Source organism: Trichomycterus rosablanca, chromosome 13 (assembly GCF_030014385.1).
Source record: "Trichomycterus rosablanca isolate fTriRos1 chromosome 13, fTriRos1.hap1, whole genome shotgun sequence".
Lineage (NCBI taxonomy): Eukaryota > Metazoa > Chordata > Actinopteri > Siluriformes > Trichomycteridae > Trichomycterus > Trichomycterus rosablanca.
The window spans coordinates 31107023-31125767 of NC_086000.1; the positions used below are offsets into that span (position 1 = coordinate 31107023).

The 18745-nt window shown below is 39.5% G+C and overlaps 1 protein-coding gene across 2 annotated transcripts in view; it reads left to right on the forward strand.

Moving 5' to 3' along the window:
• The window catches only part of mocs1 (molybdenum cofactor synthesis 1), a 30501-nt gene extending 12223 nt beyond the window's left edge, over positions 1-18278 (forward strand). The window contains exons 5-11 of one of the 2 annotated variants that reach the window (XM_063007697.1): positions 2121-2182; positions 3816-3927; positions 6590-6702; positions 8209-8319; positions 9353-9473; positions 11951-11998; positions 15165-18278. In XM_063007697.1, the coding sequence (XP_062863767.1) occupies positions 2121-2182; positions 3816-3927; positions 6590-6702; positions 8209-8319; positions 9353-9473; positions 11951-11998; positions 15165-16132 (1535 nt within the window). In that variant the 3' untranslated portion in view covers positions 16133-18278. Of the gene's footprint in view, positions 1-2120; positions 2183-3815; positions 3928-6589; positions 6703-8208; positions 8320-9352; positions 9474-11950; positions 12014-15164 lie in introns of both variants that reach the window. The other variant, XM_063007698.1, reaches the window with a different exon arrangement.
• Positions 18279-18745: the final 467 nt, after the last annotated feature.

Genomic DNA, 18745 nt, shown 5'->3' on the forward strand with positions numbered 1-18745 from the left:
GTATAATAGCCAAGAAGCATAAAGCATTTAATACAAAATCAGAAACCCTAATGATGCAAGCAGTCTTTCTTTATGTTTCCAAATTCCAGCGTAATAGCTTCTCCATACATACTACTAAACTGTGTTTTATTAAATACCATGAGTCCAGCTCATCTTTGTTTTTAATAATCACCAGATTTAAACTCAGTGAACTATTATAAGAAGTGCCAGCATATGAATGTTCCAACATCTCCACCACAAACCATTCAGGACTTGAATTTACTCTGTTATGAAGGGAAAGGCTGGCTCTACTTATTAGCGCCATAGAATTAATATATTTTTACCTGGTTTCAAGCGGAGCAGTGGCTCAGTGGGTAGCACTGTCGCCTCACAGCAAGAAGGTCCTGGGTTCGATCCCCAGGTGAGGAGGTCTGGGTCCTTTTAGTGTGGAGTTTGCATGGTTTCCTCCAGGAGCTTCTTCCACCATTCAAAAACATGCAAGTGAGGTAAATTGGAGATACAAAAAATTGTCCATGACTATTTGACAATAAACTTGTGAACTGATGAACCTTGTGTAACAGGTGGCTACCGTTTCTGTCATTAATGTAACTAGGGATGTCCCGATCCGATCTCAAAGATCAGAATCGGGGCCGATCATGGCATTTTTTAACTGATCGGTATCGGCTTTACTAATGCCGATCCTAATCCCGATGTTTTGTTTAACGTCAGCATGTCCGCTGTGTGGAAATACTTTAAATTTGAAAGTGAAACAAGTCCAACAGCGAAGTGTAATGTCTGCAATGCGAGTGTTTCACGAGGCGGTAGGAGCAGAGCTGCGTTCATTACTGTAGAATTTTACTATTTATATGGTGTGTGAGTCGAGGATCACTCCGGTTTACAAAACAATAACTTTTAATCAGAGTATGAAAACTTCAGGACCATAACATACAGCTTTTACGAGTTTATGTGTTACAAGACTGAACGACATCTCAGTATCAAGCTCTCTGATTGGCTTAGTTATGTAACCGAGCGTGGTAGTGATGCACTCGCTTAATAAAGGAATAAATACACGGTACATTCACAAATAGTCGGGAGCATAACACTTTATTAACTTCTTCTGTTATGGTACCAAATAGCGGACAGCTAGAGTCATTGCGTTAGCCAAGCACGCTATTCCATGCACTATGGAAGCCCCAAAGGGTCAAAACACACTCACTTCGCGTAGAAACGTCCATCAAACCATTGTCACAATACAAGCACTTTAAGAACTGGCTTTCTTTCATAACAAAAGAGTGCCTTTCCATTTTTTTTTGGTATTCAGGTTTTACTATAATGCTGTTAAGTAACTTATTTGCTTTTTTTTTATATATTCAAGTTTAGCTGCTACACCACTTTTGAGTGGAGATTTCTGTTCATTTTAGTGTATCACTGCATTAAACAGAACTGTGTTCTTTGAATGTAAAGTTCAAAGTAAAACTGTAATTATCTCACTCATTTTGAGTGTTCTAGTTTTACTACTACAATGCTGCACTAAGTTTGTTTACTTTCATTTTGTAAAAATAAAAGAACATTAAGCAATAGCTTGGATGCAGGCAATTTTTTTCCTACAGCACTGCAGAGCTATTCAGTTGTTAAACATATACTTTGGATTAATTTGAATAACTGTAATGTACTTGAAATGTTCACTGTGTGAACAGTATTATCTAGTTCTTATCTAGACAATGTCTAGAAAACACAAGTATCGGTTTGAGACTCGGTATCGGATCGGGATCAAAATTAATGATCGGGATCGGGAACAAAAAAACGTGATCGGGACATCCCTAAATGTAACCAAAGTGTGTAAACATGACGTTAAAATCCTAATAAATAAATAAATAAATACATGGTTTCAATATTTTGTTTGGCCCACAATTAATTTTGACCCTGCTGATGTGTTGTGCAGTTTTAAGTTTGTGCTTGATAGTTGCATTTGAGTTAGACCTGTTGCATATCTTTAATTCTTCTCAAAAACAGTTTAACTGCAGGCACTCTCACACCCACTGAGATGAAAATATGTGGCAGCATGTCTATGATTGCAGTAATTTTCTGTTCCCTTCACTGTAATTCCAGCCTTTGATGTTTTACATATTTCTTCTCTACAGGGTTTCACAAAGTGATGGAAGGTATTGACAAGGCTATTGAAACTGGTTACAATCCAGTTAAGGTAAGGGACAGAATGTATTTTAAATATAATAGAAAAAAGAAGATCCTTTAGCATATAAGCACATATATCCACCTGAATTCTTTAAATGCCAACAATGCCAGCAAACTACCACACTCTTTTTTACTTATTTTTTATTTTTTTTATTTTAATATAGTACCTTGTATTGGTTTGTTTTTTACTAATTAGACCCTCTAATGCACGTCTCAAACTCAAGGCCCGCGGGCCAAATCCAACCCGCCACGTCATTTTATGTGGCCTGTGAGAGCTTAAAAGACGTATGATTGTCTTAAAATACACAGTAAATTTTGAATCGATTCAAAATGAATTTAAATCGATTTTGTGACCTGCAAAGTGACCGCATCCCGCCACTAGAAGGCAGTGTTTCCACATCAGCGTTCAACTGAGGCGGTTTTCCAACAAGTGATCTTGAGAAATATTTACAAATAATCCCAAAATGTACAAGAAGAGATAATTGAAGCAGAAGGAGGTAATTTATTGAAAGATGGGAAAGTGAATACAAGTTTGTGCTTCAAGTAGAAAAACCAGTAAACCAGTATGCTGGTCTAGGTCACAGTGGGTCCGGTTTCCTGGGTATCACTGGGCACAATGCAGTAACACCACTAACAATGCAGTAACATTGGACAGGGTGCCAATCTGTCATAAATATTTCCTGTTTGGTTAAATAATACTTATTTGAAGTGGAGACTTGGTATTTTAACTATTGATAATTTTTCCTGGTAATCAATGTATGCTGTTATTCATTAGTCCTCTTTGGTTAGCCCTTAAGAGGGCAGAATTGTATTGGCTCTATATACGGAAAATATATATAAAATATACGGAAAGAAAGAGGACGCGGAGCAATAGATTTTTTTACCGTAGTTTTGTTTGTTATACGCCAATTGCGAACATATTGAGTTTTTATTTTGTTTTTATAAGAAACTTGGATTAATGGATAAGCCAATTTAAGAAGAAAGTTAAAATAAATAATGTTTGTGGAAAACTTATGGAACTCTGTGTCGCTGTCATTGGAAATTGGGTTTACAAACACGAGTCATAAACTTCTAGTCCTTCTCAATAGCGATCTGGACGAGAAAAGGTCTTTTTTATATATATATATATATATATATATATATATATATATATATATATATATATATATATATATATAGACAAGATGTGCAGTACACTAGTTCATGTCATTATTTAATTTCATGTCAACTCATCAAGAGGTAAGCGGTCATATTTTTAATTCATTACATGAAAACTGACATTTCTGACTCTTTGGTTTTACTTTTAATCAGTATAGCTTATAAAAATCAAAAATCCAGGATATCACATGTAAATTAAAAACAGCTTGAAACACGTGTAATGAATATACAATTTGACAGTTTACATTAAATTATGAACAAAAATATTACTTCATGATATCTAATTGCAAGAAAAGCGGTAGAAAGACAGTTGGGTAGTTTTTTTCCGACTCGGACACAGCACTGTGGTATATTGAAAATACGAGGGGTCTCAGCCAACTTGGACCCGGATGTGACGTTTCATAAGGTCGACACGTCACGACTTAACAAGCGGATTGCTGTAAATATTCAGAGTGAGGAATGACATACAGACCTTTTTTCCACAGGTAAACTGTGTGGTGATGAGAGGTCTGAATGAAGATGAGCTGCTGGACTTTGTGGCCCTGACTGAAAAAAAACCTCTGGATGTGCGGTTTATAGAGTACATGCCCTTTGACGGTAAGCATTCTCAAAGATTTACAACCCACATGTGTTGTTAGAGTACAGAAATATAGTAATAAAATTGTCACATTGTAATACATTATGCCACAACACACCTCTGGTCCTGGGATGCCATATTGGTGGGTGGGGTTAGAATGATTGTAAGGGGTGATGTCAATTCACCCTCTTCATGTTTAGAAGGTGGGAGGAAACAGTACCCAGAAGATACCAGTGTTTACACTGGAAACACATGACAACTTCTCACAGTGACTGGAGGCCAGGATCAAACCCAGTTCCTCAGTGTTCATGTGGTTGTGTGGCTCCCGCTGTAGCAGCTGTGCCACAATAGCTCCAATGGACTTTTAAATTGCTAAATGTTTGACGAATCTCTGATGAAAGGTGCAATTTGCCCTAGTTCCTCCTGAACCAAATGCTTTGATTTATAGTCACAAGCCATGATTAATGAACGTCTAGCAACATGTGTTTAATCATCAGCTCAACTTAAACCTGTCAGCAATAAACATTTTAATAATGAAATGAATATAAGCAGAGAAAAAAACCCCTCAGATTTCTCTGTGTTCCTGCTTTGATGGTATAAACCAGATGCTTTTATTTATAGTCAAGAATCATGATTGATTTATTGCTAGCTGTATGTGTATGTGTGTAATTAATCAAATTATCCATAACATGTGACTGCAGTTTTTCCATTTCATTTTATTTGAATGATTTATGACTTTTATCCGGGTCAGGATTGCAGTTAGTACAGTTTTCCTGGAATCAGTAAGACAGGATGCCAATCCACCTCCCAACACAAAGCCAATCATGTCTGTATGTAGATTCTCAACTGGCTGATTGCACCACTGGGGATTCTGCATTCTTTACCGCTGTGCTACATGAGCACCTGTGACAACAACTGCTTTCTTTTTTGAGGCTGACACTTCTCCCCACACCCAAAACGATTTGTCTTTATTAGGAGAGGCTGGACGTGTCATTCATTGTTCCTGAGAGAGTGGAGGGTAATACATTATAACAAATTAAGTGATTACTGATTAGAGACATTTTTAATAAAGCTGTCTCTGATATAGGGTGAGCAAGCAATGAATTATTTCTTTTAGATTATTCTGACACTTATTAACTGCTGATTGGCTTCTGTTTTAGTTGTCATACCATTTGTGTACATTTATTATCTTGTTTAGTACCATATCAGCACCCTGCAAACTGAGAGTCATTTAAAGGCTAATGTTGCACAAAAAAAAGTTACTCATCAGATTTTATTTAATTTACTTTCAATAGAATTTTGATTAATATCCACTTTTTTGGAAAATCTGATTATGAAAATTTTTTTTGTGTGATTTTAAATTTGACCTGTTAAACTGGTTGTACTAGGTATGTGTAATAGAAGTTATTTTCCAGGTTTAGATCCTAGGTTAGCTCCAGGGCGATGATACTAACTTGGTAGTGTATTTAGTTCTGAGTTTATTGTCTGTTATTATTTTCTCTTGTATTCAGGGGTCACCTCGGCTGATCATTTTGGTTTTACGATGTATGCGCTCCCTGATGCAACCCTCCTTATTTTATCCATGCTTGGGACTATTAGTAAAAGCCCTGTGATGGATTGAGGCCCTGTCCAGAATATTCCTGCTTTGCACCTACTTAAACCAGACCTGCCGTGTTCCTAAATGAAAATGAAATGAAAATGCCGACGTAGGACATGCAGGTCCACCTCTCCATCACTAGATGGCGCCACACGTTTACATTGTTCATTACTGTCGTCTTGTTGTGTAGTGGCTTTTTTTTTTTTTTTGCTGTTGCTTGTCTTATGTATGCAAAAATGTAAATAGCTAACAGTCCATGACAAGACATGACTAGCTTAACAATCTTTTTCTGGCAACATTAGTACAGTTTATGTAAGATGATCAGCACATTTACACTGAATATGCTTGCACACAAATCCACAAGTGCAGAGTTGAAAACACGCTCAGACTCCAAACAGTGACAACCTGGTAGTGGTGGTGCTTAAACTAAGATCTTTCTGATTACTAGTCCAGAAGCTTTACGACTAAGCTACCTCTTACTATTTCAATTAGGCTCACAAAGAAAGTTTTACTGCAGTTGCATCAGATTATTCAGACTAGCTCACTCATTGTAGTGCATTTACCTCTGTTCTCAGCTGGCATCTTACCTTGCAAAAAACTAGTGTTTCTGTCTGAGCCAGCAAGATGGTGAATGCCAAACAGCTGCTTCAAAGTAATTCTAACAAAGAGCTAAGTGGACAGCTGAGGGATCTGGAGCTGAAGCATACTAGGGATCCTCAGGGGATGTATCATCCTCCTTGTGTTATCCTCCACCTCTCCCAAACCCCAGGTCTTGAGACTGGAACAGAGAAATTGGTCCACCGAAACAATGCCGGAACAGCTCTCCTCTTTAACATTCACCACTCTGTCACTGCCTTTTGTATAAATGCTTGTAGTTTTTGGAATGGTATGTCTAAGAAGCTCATGGTCAGATGTCCCAGTAATTTTGTCCATGTAGTGTAAATAGTACATTGATTTTCTTAATGAATAAAGATCACACCTTGGTACAGAATTGATTTAACATACAAATAAAATACCAGAATATATTGGTACAGATGTTCCACACAAGGATTGTATTCTGATTTCTAATCTGTTGCCCTCTGCAGGCAATAAGTGGAACTTTAAGAAGATGGTGAGTTATGCAGAGATGCTGGACCATATTAAGCAGCAGTGGCCAAATCTGGAGCCTCTCCCGGGGAATGAGACGGACACTGCCAAGGTCAGTCCACGTCCAGACTCTTATGTATTATTCATCCTAACCATAAATTCTGTACTTACTGGAGGCCATTAAAACTCATGGTTCATTTAAGTGTACTGCGTAAAATTAATGATGCGAGCAGCCTTGTGCCTTATATACTCACTTCTATACCGCCAGGGAATAATTATAATTCTGTAAGTTTATATTAGCCATTTATACCTGCTGTAGTTCTCAGCCCTGCGCATTATGTATTGAGGGGTATATGATGCGTTCATATACTCTATAGAGCCAAAAGGTCTGGAGACCCTTCCTAAAGACCGAGTTCAAATGTTTGTCACATACATTACTATCGGACTATTTAATGTAGAAAACAGACTTTTTAAATAGATATTTGAAGTAACACATTATATGCTTTTAACTGGCAGTAGTTTGGAAAGGGTCCTTTCCTGTTTCAGCTTAGCCATGCAAGGTCTGTAAAGTTGTGGTTTGTTTTATCCGGTGTGGAGAGACTCCAGTAAGCCTCCTATATACCGTTCCACTCACTGTCCACTCTATTAGACACTCCTGACTAGTTGGTCCACCTTGTAGATGTAAAGTCAGCGATGATCGCTCCTCTATTGCTGCTGTTTGAGTTGGTCACCTTGGTCATCAGTGGTCACAAGACGCTGCCCACGGGGCACTTTTGGCTGGATATTTTTGGTTGGTGGACTATTCTCAGTCCAGCAGTGACAGTGTGATGTTTAAAAACTCCATCAGCATTGCTGTGTCTTATCCACTCATACCAGCACAACACACTAACACACCACCACCATGTCAGTGTCACTGCAGTGCTGAGAATGATCCACCACCTAAATAATACCTGCTCTGTAGTGGTCCTGGGAGAGTCCTGACCATTGAAGAACAGCATGAAAGGGGGCTAACAAAGCATGCAGAGCAACAGATGGACTACAGTCAGTAATTGTAGAACGACAAAGTGCTTCTATTTGGTAAGTGGAGCTGATAAAATGGACAGTGAGTGTAGAAACAAGGAGGTGGTTTTAATGTTATGGCTGATTGGTGTATGTGTATATATTTACACTAGCCCACTATCACCAAGATCCATATTATAATCTCAGCTGGGCCATCGACTGTTTGAGCGTCCACACAGACATGATTGGCTGTATCTGGGGGGTGGCCAAAGCCTTGTGATAGATTGGCGCCCTGTGCATGGTATTCCTGATTTTTGCCCTGTGTTTCCAGATAAAAACAGACCTGACGCGTATAAAAATGTGTGTGTGAGTTAGCCATACAGTTTGTGTGATGCTATACTGGAAGCTGTAATCCATTAATCAAAGTTCTAGTGCCAGACTAAGTAAGAAAACTTTGCTCTTTAAATGTGGCCTGACTTCACCCAAATATAGTTAAAGTTTTGAATTGGTCCTTTAATCTACTTGTAAATCATTGTTCCCTTTGATGCTTGACCTCCCTTTTTAATAGGAACCATTTGGTCATGCTGTAATTTTTGTTCGTGTGTGTGTGTGGTCTCAGGCATTCAGAGTGCCAGGGTTCCAGGGCCAGCTGGGTTTTATCACCTCCATGTCAGATCATTTCTGTGGTTCCTGCAACCGTCTGCGCATCACAGCTGATGGCAACCTGAAGGTACAGTGTGTGTGTGTGTGTGTGTGATCAGAGAAGGTGGTGCTCAAAATACATTAACTTGTGTTTGTTTTTTGTTCTTGGGGCTTTTATCTGTAGGTTTATAATTCTAATATTGTGATTAAACTGCATGTAAGATGTTAGCATTGGTGCATTTTTTTTTTAGCACTTTGTGAAGACCAGATGTGCTTACGTGAGTTCCTGATTTGTCACACTTTATTGTTTTGGACCTTGCTACTAAATGTATTCAAATACAACCAAATTAAACATAAATTACGGTTTGGAAATCATTTCAGAAGTGGGTATAATACTGTTTAAAGATTGGCTCGGTTTTGCTGACAAGATTGCTCATTGGTTCTTGGTTGGTGGTCTTGGAATGCACATGTGACACGCTCACTGACAGCTGATTTAGTGCTGCTGCTACCAAAGCAGTGTGAGAAATTTAGACTCCAAAGCTTTTACTGACCGCTGCTAAAGGGCCCAGTCACTAACAGTATCCACCAATAGGATGACAGCAAAGGATTATGCAAAACAGATATATGGAACACTGTAACTTACATTATTTGTTTCTATATGGAAATAAGTAGTTACTAATTCAAGGTTGTGTGTTTGTCAGATTTGGTTTCATTATAATAAACCTTGATGTGATTGTTCTGTTAATCAAATATAATGCCTTTTTCGCACATACCAGCTTGTTTGGAAGCTGGGGTTAGAGTGCAGGATTAGCCACTGTACAGCTCCCCTGGAGCAAAGAGCGTTAAGGGCCTTGCTCATGTGCCCAACAGTGATTGCATGGCAGAGCTGGGATTTGAATCTTCAAGCTTTCAATTGGTAGCCCAAATTTGTACCCACTATTAAGGAAAATAAAATATTTTAGGGTTCTGTTTTGGGTTCTGTAGTTAAGCATACTGAGGTTATATATAATTAGGGTCGGGTGAGGTGCGTGTGAATAGGTTTTAGGATAGACCTCTGAAACAGTAATATACAAAACAATGCAAATACTTAAATAATAGTAAAACCATCATGTGTGCTGCAGGTGTGTTTGTTTGGAAACTCGGAGGTGTCTCTGCGAGACTGTCTGCGCTCTAGAGCATCAGAAGAGGAGCTTCTGCAGATAATCGGAGCTGCAGTGGGGAGAAAGAAGAAACAGCATGCCGGTACAAGCATTCATTTACATGCTATGTTGCTGAACATTTAGGGTTCACACTTACCATCAGCCACACGATTTGCTTTACTGGTTCCTTGTATAGTAAAAGTGCCAGTTTTCTCAAACTCGTGTGTTAGAATCTCAGCTCTGCTACCGGCAGGCTGGGCGTCTACACGAACAATCATTAGCTTGTTTGTAGGGAGGGTGCCGGAGGGGATTCCTCAAAGCTTTGCTCAGTGTGTGACTCAGTGTGTGAATCTGATCCACATATGAACTCGTGCAGGTAAAAAGATGCAGTTAGCTACTGCACATGTGTCAGAGGGGATGTGAGTTAGTCACGCCTCTCCTCAGTCAGGAGTGAAAGTCACCATCAGTAGAGAGGAAGCATAATGCAGTCGGGTAATTGGATACAACTAAATTGGGAGGGAAATAAAAAAAGTGTCAGTTTTAGGTTCTTTAAGTTGTTTTACAGTTCATACATGTGTGAATCCTGTTGTACACGACAGACCTTATTTGTCTTTATTCCGCCTCCAGGTCCCTGAGGTCATCTGACTAATTACTGTTAGCTGTTTCATGGTCTCAGTTTAAGCTTTAGACTGACCATGCTTTAACAGTCTATGCACTGAGGCAGTGGAACTAAGCTTTAAGTCTCCCTCACTCTCATGCTTTATAAGTCAAGCTAAAAACATCTTGGCTTTTTAGCGTTTTAAACAAAGTGGCCTGTGTGTGGTGTAGTGGTAACAGCCACACTGCTGGTAATAACAGTGTCTTAGCTCCAGGGGTTGAATCCTGGGCTGGGATGAGTGTATATGTTATGAATCATTTTAAAAGTCATTGCATGTAAATGTGAAGTAGACGTACACACTGGAATTTAGTGGTTGAATGCTTGTTTTATTTACTGTATTTTAAAGAATTTATCTAAACCAGTTAGCTATAAAATCACTCCATTAGAACTAAAAAAATCTGCAAAAGCTTTTACTACAGACACTGAAAATGTGTTTTTTGTAATACAAACAGAATGTGGAGGATAGTGATTCATTTAGAAATTTTAAGATTTTTGGGAACAGTAGTTTATTTCCTCATAAAACATACAGAGAACAGTCTTGTATCTTTGTCAGTTTTCTGTTTGTTTTATCTTTTAAGTCTATAGTAGCTGTAGTAGTAGTAGTTGGTTTTGTTTGTTACTTTAAACTCTTAATTCAGGAATGTTTTTGAAATGTTTATATGTAAAAGCATAATGTATAGACAGGGCTGGCAGTATATCACAAATATCGATATATTCGATATTACTTTTTACACTATACTGAAAATGACCATATTCCATATATCGAGTATGCCTAGGATACACAGGTTACCATTTAAGAACATTTGAAACAGAGCACAAAAACGCTGTGCTGCACGCTTTCTTTTGTGAATGAGTGATAAAAACAAGTCAGACACGACTCTTTTCAAGCGAACTATTCATTAGAATCGAATCAGGGAGCTGTGCTCTTGTCTATGGTAAAGATTCATTCGTTTTGCTCCCTTTATTTCAGTACGGTGTTGTGCGTGAACAACTCCATGGATCAATGCGCAGGTGTTTCAGTGAATCAATCGTGGTTCAAGCCTTGAAAAACAGCTGTATAAATCAATCAGAGCTTCTGAATTTAGATTTTGGGCGGAATTTCAGTTGTTCCTCTAATCCAAATTTTTATTTCTCCAATATGCGTCATTTAGGTAAACTGGTAATAAAAAACTCTCTCTTTATTGGTTGTAGAGGTATAAGTGACGAATTACCAGTTTCAGCTTTTAACCTCGAAAGCAGAGAGAATAAACTATCCGTTGGATGTGCATTTATATATTCTGGAAATATTCTGGAAACATGAAGGAAAACATTTACAAAAAAGTGGATTTTATCCCTAATGGAAGAACACACGGGTATAGATTTGGTCTCAATTTAAAGAAGAGAAGCTCAGGTAAGCAGCGGTTATGATTTTATGCTGCTGGGTGGTTAATCTGGGTCGCGGTGCTGCTGTCGGGATTTTTTTGATGCCCATTTATTTACATTAACTTAACAAAGTATCATATATTGCTACTTCTCAAAAGCATATCGAGATAAGAGTTTTGTAGTCACATCGCCCAGCCCTATATAGACATAACTGCGGACAGTCATGGTTTAGCTCTTATTTTCATTTCTACCATGTTTAGTCTGTTTTCTGTCATTATTTGACATGCCTTCCTATTTTTATTTCTACACTCCTGTTCTCTTGACTGGATGAATGGAGCTTATTTAGTTCTTCTCAGATCTTTGACTTTCTTCTTAATTTACTCATTTGTTTACTCCACCTCCTCTAGTCTATTAAATAGAGGGCCATCAAGTCCATCATGCTAATACTAATCACTGGGCTTCTGTACTCTAATTAAAAGGGAATCCCACGTTTTCTCTACAGTGCATTGCCTTCTCTGTGTCTTCTGTTCTTAAGTCCCTCTTTATCTTTGTCTTTACAGGCATGTTTAGCATATCCCAGATGAAGAACAGGCCCATGATCCTCATTGGTGGGTGACACAGCTGTACGTAAATAGGTATTTTATATGAATTCAGCAAGCTTTAATTTACATTTACAGCATTTAGCTGATGCTCTTATACAGAGGGACATACAGAGGTGCTTCCTCTGTAAACATTTCCCTTAGTGTGGCATGAATAAACTACAGTCTAAAAACACAAATCTGCTAAAACTCGGTTATACAAAAGTATAGGTAGTTTTTTTTTTAAATAGTGAACACTAGTGTAGGTTAGTGTTAATTTAGGTGCTTAGTTAAAAAAGAGGGGTATTTGTGTTTTAAGACAGTCAGTGATTGTATGCTTCCCAAAATGCATCTGTATGGTAGGTTTATGCCCCCCAAAATGCATCTGTATGGTAGGTTGTATTCCCCCCAAAATGCATCTGTATGGTAGGTTGTATGCCTCCCAAAATGCATCTGTATGGTAGGTTGTATTCCCCCCAAAATGCATCTGTATGGTAGGTTGTATTCCCCCCAAAATGCATCTGTATGGTAGGTTGTATTCCCCCCAAAATGCATCTGTATGGTAGGTTGTATTCCCCCCAAAATGCATCTGTATGGTAGGTTGTATTCCCCCCAAAATGCATCTGTATGGTAGGTTGTATTTCCCCCAAAATGCATCTGTATGGTAGGTTGTATTTCCCCCAAAATGCATCTGTATGGTAGGTCTATCTCATAAAATGACCATTGAACAGTAGGAACACCGATCTTGTACATACAAAGTGCTTGGTGAGTATATATACAGTGTATCACAAAAGTGAGTACACCCCTCACATTTCTGCAAATATTTTATTATATCTTTTCATGGGACAACACTATAGAAATAAAACTTGGATATAACTTAGAGTAGTCAGTGTACAGCTTGTATTGCAGTGTAGATTTACTGTCTTCTGAAAATAACTCAACACACAGCCATTAATGTCTAAATGGCTGGCAACATAAGTGAGTACACCCCACAGTCAACATGTCCAAATTGTGCCCAAAGTGTCAATATTTTGTGTGACCACCATTATTATCCAGCACTGCCTTAACCCTCCTGGGCATGGAATTCACCAGAGCTGCACAGGTTGCTACTGGAATCCTCTTCCACTCCTCCATGATGACATCACAGAGCTGGTGGATGTTAGACACCTTGAACTCCTCCACCTTCCACTTGAGGATGCGCCACAGGTGCTCAATTGGGTTTAGTCCATCACCTTTACCTTCAGCTTCCTTAGCAAGGCAGTTGTCATCTTGGAGGTTGTGTTTGGGGTCGTTATCCTGTTGGAAAACTGCCATGAGGCCCAGTTTTCGAAGGGAGGGGATCATGCTCTGTTTCAGAATGTCACAGTACATGTTGGAATTCATGTTTCCCTCAATGAACTGCAGCTCCCCAGTGCCAGCAACACTCATGCAGCCCAAGACCATGATGCTACCACCACCATGCTTGACTGTAGGCAAGATACAGTTGTCTTGGTACTTCTCACCAGGGCGCCGCCACACATGCTGGACACCATCTGAGCCAAACAAGTTTATCTTGGTCTCGTCAGACCACAGGGCATTCCAGTAATCCATGTTCTTGGACTGCTTGTCTTCAGCAAACTGTTTGCGGGCTTTCTTGTGCGTCAGCTTCCTTCTGGGATGACGACCATGCAGACCGAGTTGATGCAGTGTGCGGCGTATGGTCTGAGCACTGACAGGCTGACCTCCCACGTCTTCAACCTCTGCAGCAATGCTGGCAGCACTCATGTGTCTATTTTTTAAAGCCAACCTCTGGATATGACGCCGAACACGTGGACTCGACTTCTTTGGTCGACCCTGGCGAAGCCTGTTCCGAGTGGAACCTGTCCTGGAAAACCGCTGTATGACCTTGGCCACCATGCTGTAGCTCAGTTTCAGGGTGTTAGCAATCTTCTTACAGCCCAGGCCATCTTTGTGGAGAGCAACAATTCTATTTCTCACATCCTCAGAGAGTTCTTTGCCATGAGGTGCCATGTTGAATATCCAGTGGCCAGTATGAGAGAATTGTACCCAAAACACCAAATTTAACAGCCCTGCTCCCCATTTACACCTGGGACCTTGACACATGACACCAGGGAGGGACAACGACACATTTGGGCACAATTTGGACATGTTCACTGTGGGGTGTACTCACTTATGTTGCCAGCTATTTAGACATTAATGGCTGTGTGTTGAGTTATTTTCAGAAGACAGTAAATCTACACTGCTATACAAGCTGTACACTGACTACTCTAAGTTATATCCAAGTTTCATGTCTATAGTGTTGTCCCATGAAAAGATATAATGAAATATTTGCAGAAATGTGAGGGGTGTACTCACTTTTGTGATACACTGTATATGTATATATAAATATTGTTTTTAAGTCGTATGATTGTCGGTTCAAATCCAGGCTCAGCTATGCAGCTACTGGTGAGCCCCTAAGCAAAGCTGTTATACTCCTCCTTTTAACCTGCTCCAGGGACACCTACATTGGCTGACCCTGCACTCTGACCCCAGGCTTTCATTGTACTGTACATGTGTATATGTATATATGACAAATAATGGCATTCTTCTCATTATTCCTCTTTTATGAATGTACAGGGTACATGCCATATTTCCCGGTATGATACAGGAAGTTTTTTTATATTAGTCCTATTATTTTGGAATCCAAAATTTCCTAACCCTCATATTTTTTGGGCTTGGAGCCAGCACTAAGTGTGCATCGATATCTGCCTCCCTCCAATAACCAGGTTCTAGTAATGACATGCACCTTCTATATTTGTGTGTCCAGCCTGGAATTGGAACCCCTGGAAACACAATTGATTTATGTTCAAATATAAACTTGAGTGCATGCTTTATATGCTTTTTTGCTGCCTACAAAATAAGCAAGTCAGATGTATTTGTATAGCGCTTTTTACAATGGACATTGCTCAAAGCAACTTTACAGAATCCAGGGCCGACAAACTAAAAACCCATGTTGAGCAAGCCGAGGGCAACAGTGGCAAGGAAAAATGTCTTAAGGTTTCTTCCTGTAATTTAAAGAGGAACCAGACAGTAGGGTTTTAAATGCATAATGTGCTTAAGCCCTGAACTAATGTGATACATTCAAAATTGTAATATGTTATCAGGTGTTAATTATTGCACTCACCAAAAGTTAACAGATGTGCTTTTGCTTCTTTAGATAAAGAAGCCAGCCACCTTGTCCCTGTGTTCAGGGGTGGGCAAAAGGGGCATCCTTTTTTTACTTCACATATGGCACTGGCTGGCGGGACAGTGCCACACACTCAGCATTACTACTACCAACACCAGAGTGAACAGCCTGGTGAGGACAACGGCACTTTTACTATGAAGACACCAGCTTCTTCGGACTCAGGCACCTCAAATAAAAAGGAGATGCCGCTGAATGTTTACCAGATCCTTCAGGAACGAAAGTGGGCTTCTACTGACATATTTAGTGACGGAAGTTTTGCTTCCAGTTTTAAAATGCAGAAAGACGACTTTGCATGGCTAAGATACGCACATGAACCTGGGCACAACTCTGTGAGGGGTACCCAATTTTCTAAAAATCTTTTCAGCACTTTAGCATTAAGTCCTTGCCAGAAATACATGCCACAGCAGAGTGTCAGGTTGTTCCATAACAATGCTTTCACCCCAAACCAAGATGGTACCTCTGACCATCTGACCCATACTGACAAGCTTGGCAAAGCTTCCATGGTGAATGTCGGAGATAAAGCAGTAACACGTCGTACTGCCACAGCAAGCGCCCGTGTCCTCCTTGGTCCCAAAGCTTTCAATTTGGTCCGTGCCAACCAGCTGTCAAAGGGCGATGCCTTGTCAGTGGCACAGCTAGCAGGCATCATGGGCGCCAAGCAGACCTTCAATCTCATTCCTCTATGCCACCCTGTATCGCTTGACCACGCCTCTGTCACTGTGGAACTGCAGGAAGAGGAGCATGTAGCTGTTATCTTGGCGAAGTGCCAGGCAACAGGGCGCACCGGAGTAGAGATGGAGGCTCTGACGGCGGCTACAGTCGCTGCCCTGGTGCTCTACGACATGTGTAAAGCAGTCAGTCGTGATATTGTAATCACCGACATCAAACTTTTGAGTAAGACAGGAGGACAGAGAGGTGATTTTCAGCGCACCAGCTAATGCTGCATCCCAGCAAACAGAAGACGTGAATGCTAAAATGTAGCTAGGGCTCTCAGTTTTTTGTGACATAAAAAATTACTAGTAAATAATAGTTATTGCAGTGTTTCCTTCTTCGAAGGCCAAAATGCATTGATGTCAATGGCTGCAGTCCAGTATTTATCTGGCGCATATGCCGTGTAGGGCACAGTTTCTGCTTATTGTATATAAAGCTAAAGTGCAGGTTGAATTTGGTAGAATACAGGTGTCAGGAAAAAAACACTATCAGCTATTCGGGTTCACCTTTACGCTACTTATAAACAATCATTCAATCCTGTGATACTGCGGTAACTTTCTGTGCCAGAACCATGAATCCAAAATATCACACATGACCATGAACACAGTGTTAGGATTTACAGCTCAAGTTTACATACACTTGTAGGGGAAATGGATGCCATCACAGCCTTGGGATTTAAATTCTGCAATTGGTGCCCCCCACTCCCACCCCCCATGTAAATAAAGAATTAGAACATACACTTCTTGGTTCAAAAACCTTTGTTCTAAATAATAAATATAAAAAAAGTATTTATTATTCATAAATTTACATAAATTAGAATCCAGTATAATTCATTTATTAGAGATTGTGGTGTAGAATCCACCCTCGTGGCATGGGTTAATGAGTTTGATTAATTACTAACCAGAGCTAGTTTGACTGCATCTTTTCACTAAGTCACAAGCTTGGCAAAGGGAAAGTCTAGTAAGCACTGTGTAGATGCTGAGAATTAACACAACATTTAGTTTTCTGAGATCTAAGCAGGTTTACCACCCAGTATAATATGTACAAACAACTGCCATTAAGTACAAAATACATGGAACAGTGGTTTTCTTGCCAAGGCTGGTTCACTTTTTGCAGTTAAAGACAAAAAAAAACAGCTACTGGTTCTCAGTTGGCACAGTGATAAAACACGCTAGCACACCAGAGCTGGGATTTCAAATACATCGTATTGAATCTCAGTTCTGCCATCCGGCTGGGCAGCTACGTGAACAACGTTTGGCTGTTGTACATCCAAGTAGGGAGCCAGATGGGGACCTCATAACTGATGAATTTACGACCTCTGCTGGTTGATTGATGCCGCCTGCACAGAGGCAAGGAATAATGGAATCAGTGTGTGACTCTCCATGTGCCAAGCTGATCCACATATGAACTCGCTGCATGCAGGTGAAAAGATGTAGTCAGCTACTGCACGCGTGTCGGAGGGAGCATGTGTTAGTCATGGTTCTTTTCAGTCAGGAATGGAGGTCAGCATCAGTAGAGAGAAAGTGTAATGCAATTGGGTAATTGGATATGACTAGATTGGGAGAAAAATGGGGGGGGGGATGCAAAAAAACAAACAAACAAAAAACCCACCTACTGTGAAGCAAAGCATGGTGGAAGTGGTAGGTATATGATCTGGGTTGTAGATTTAGCTTTTCATGCCCTGACCTCACTCCTGTAGAGTATATGTGGACTGTACTGAAGAGACTGGGGTAGTTGCAAGACTGCCATCACTCATGTCCCTTACATGTGAATGTAAACTTTTAGCTGTATGAAGCCAGGCTGAAGAGTTTTCTGTGCCAAAGCAGTTACTGATCTACATTGTGCCTTGAAAAGTAGACACCTTTTTATTCAGGCATGTTTGTTGCTTGTTTCATTTGTAAACACTATTTTGACTAGTCAAATGTAACCTTAAAATCAGAATATTAATATGAAATACTATTTTGATAGTTGAGAATTGATGGGTATTAATAATTTTATGCAATTAGAATCTATTTTTCATTTTGTATCAGGATATATTTTGCATGAATACAGGGTGAACAGAAGACCTACAGTAATTATCATGAATGTAATGATTGTATTTGATTTCTGAGACATCATGAATTGTACTTAGGTTATTAATAAAAAAAACAATCATTTCTTTATTCAAATCTGTAAACTATACAGTGCAGTGTGAAAGCAATTCAGATGCCACAGCTTTTTGTTGTTTGGCTCTTTACACTGTTTAAGTGCAGTGGATGTGAAATTAGGTCATGAATAATATATATTAATAAATAGTACAATATAATGTTGTATTTCATTGTATGTGTTGTATTAAAAAAAACTGAACATTAAACCATGGAAATCTTCATAAAACAGCTTTTACAAACTATCAAAGGGCAGCTGTGTGTTATCAGAGTGGAGCACTGTACTGTTCACACTACATGATTAGTCTTCTTGTGATCATAGGGGTGCACACTATGCATCAGTCACCAACTACACATGCCATGAGATTTTAGTCGCTAAAACAGCATCTGATTATGAAATGTTTTGTCTCCTCAAGTATCTATGACAACATTCTATATTCATCTATTTTACATCAGAATTCATTCATTGTCTGTTTTATTACCGATTTATCCTGTTAAGGGTCGCTGTGGGTGAAAGGCAGGAAGCATCCCAAACAGGTAGGCAGTCCATCACAGGGCACACACACACACTCATACCTATGGGGAATGTGTCTTCAATTAACCTGGCTGCATGTCTTTGGACTGAGGGAGAAAACCCAAGAATTTAACCAGTGGAGGCTGAGGTTAAGAGTGTCTATACGTGCTTTTTTTTACCTT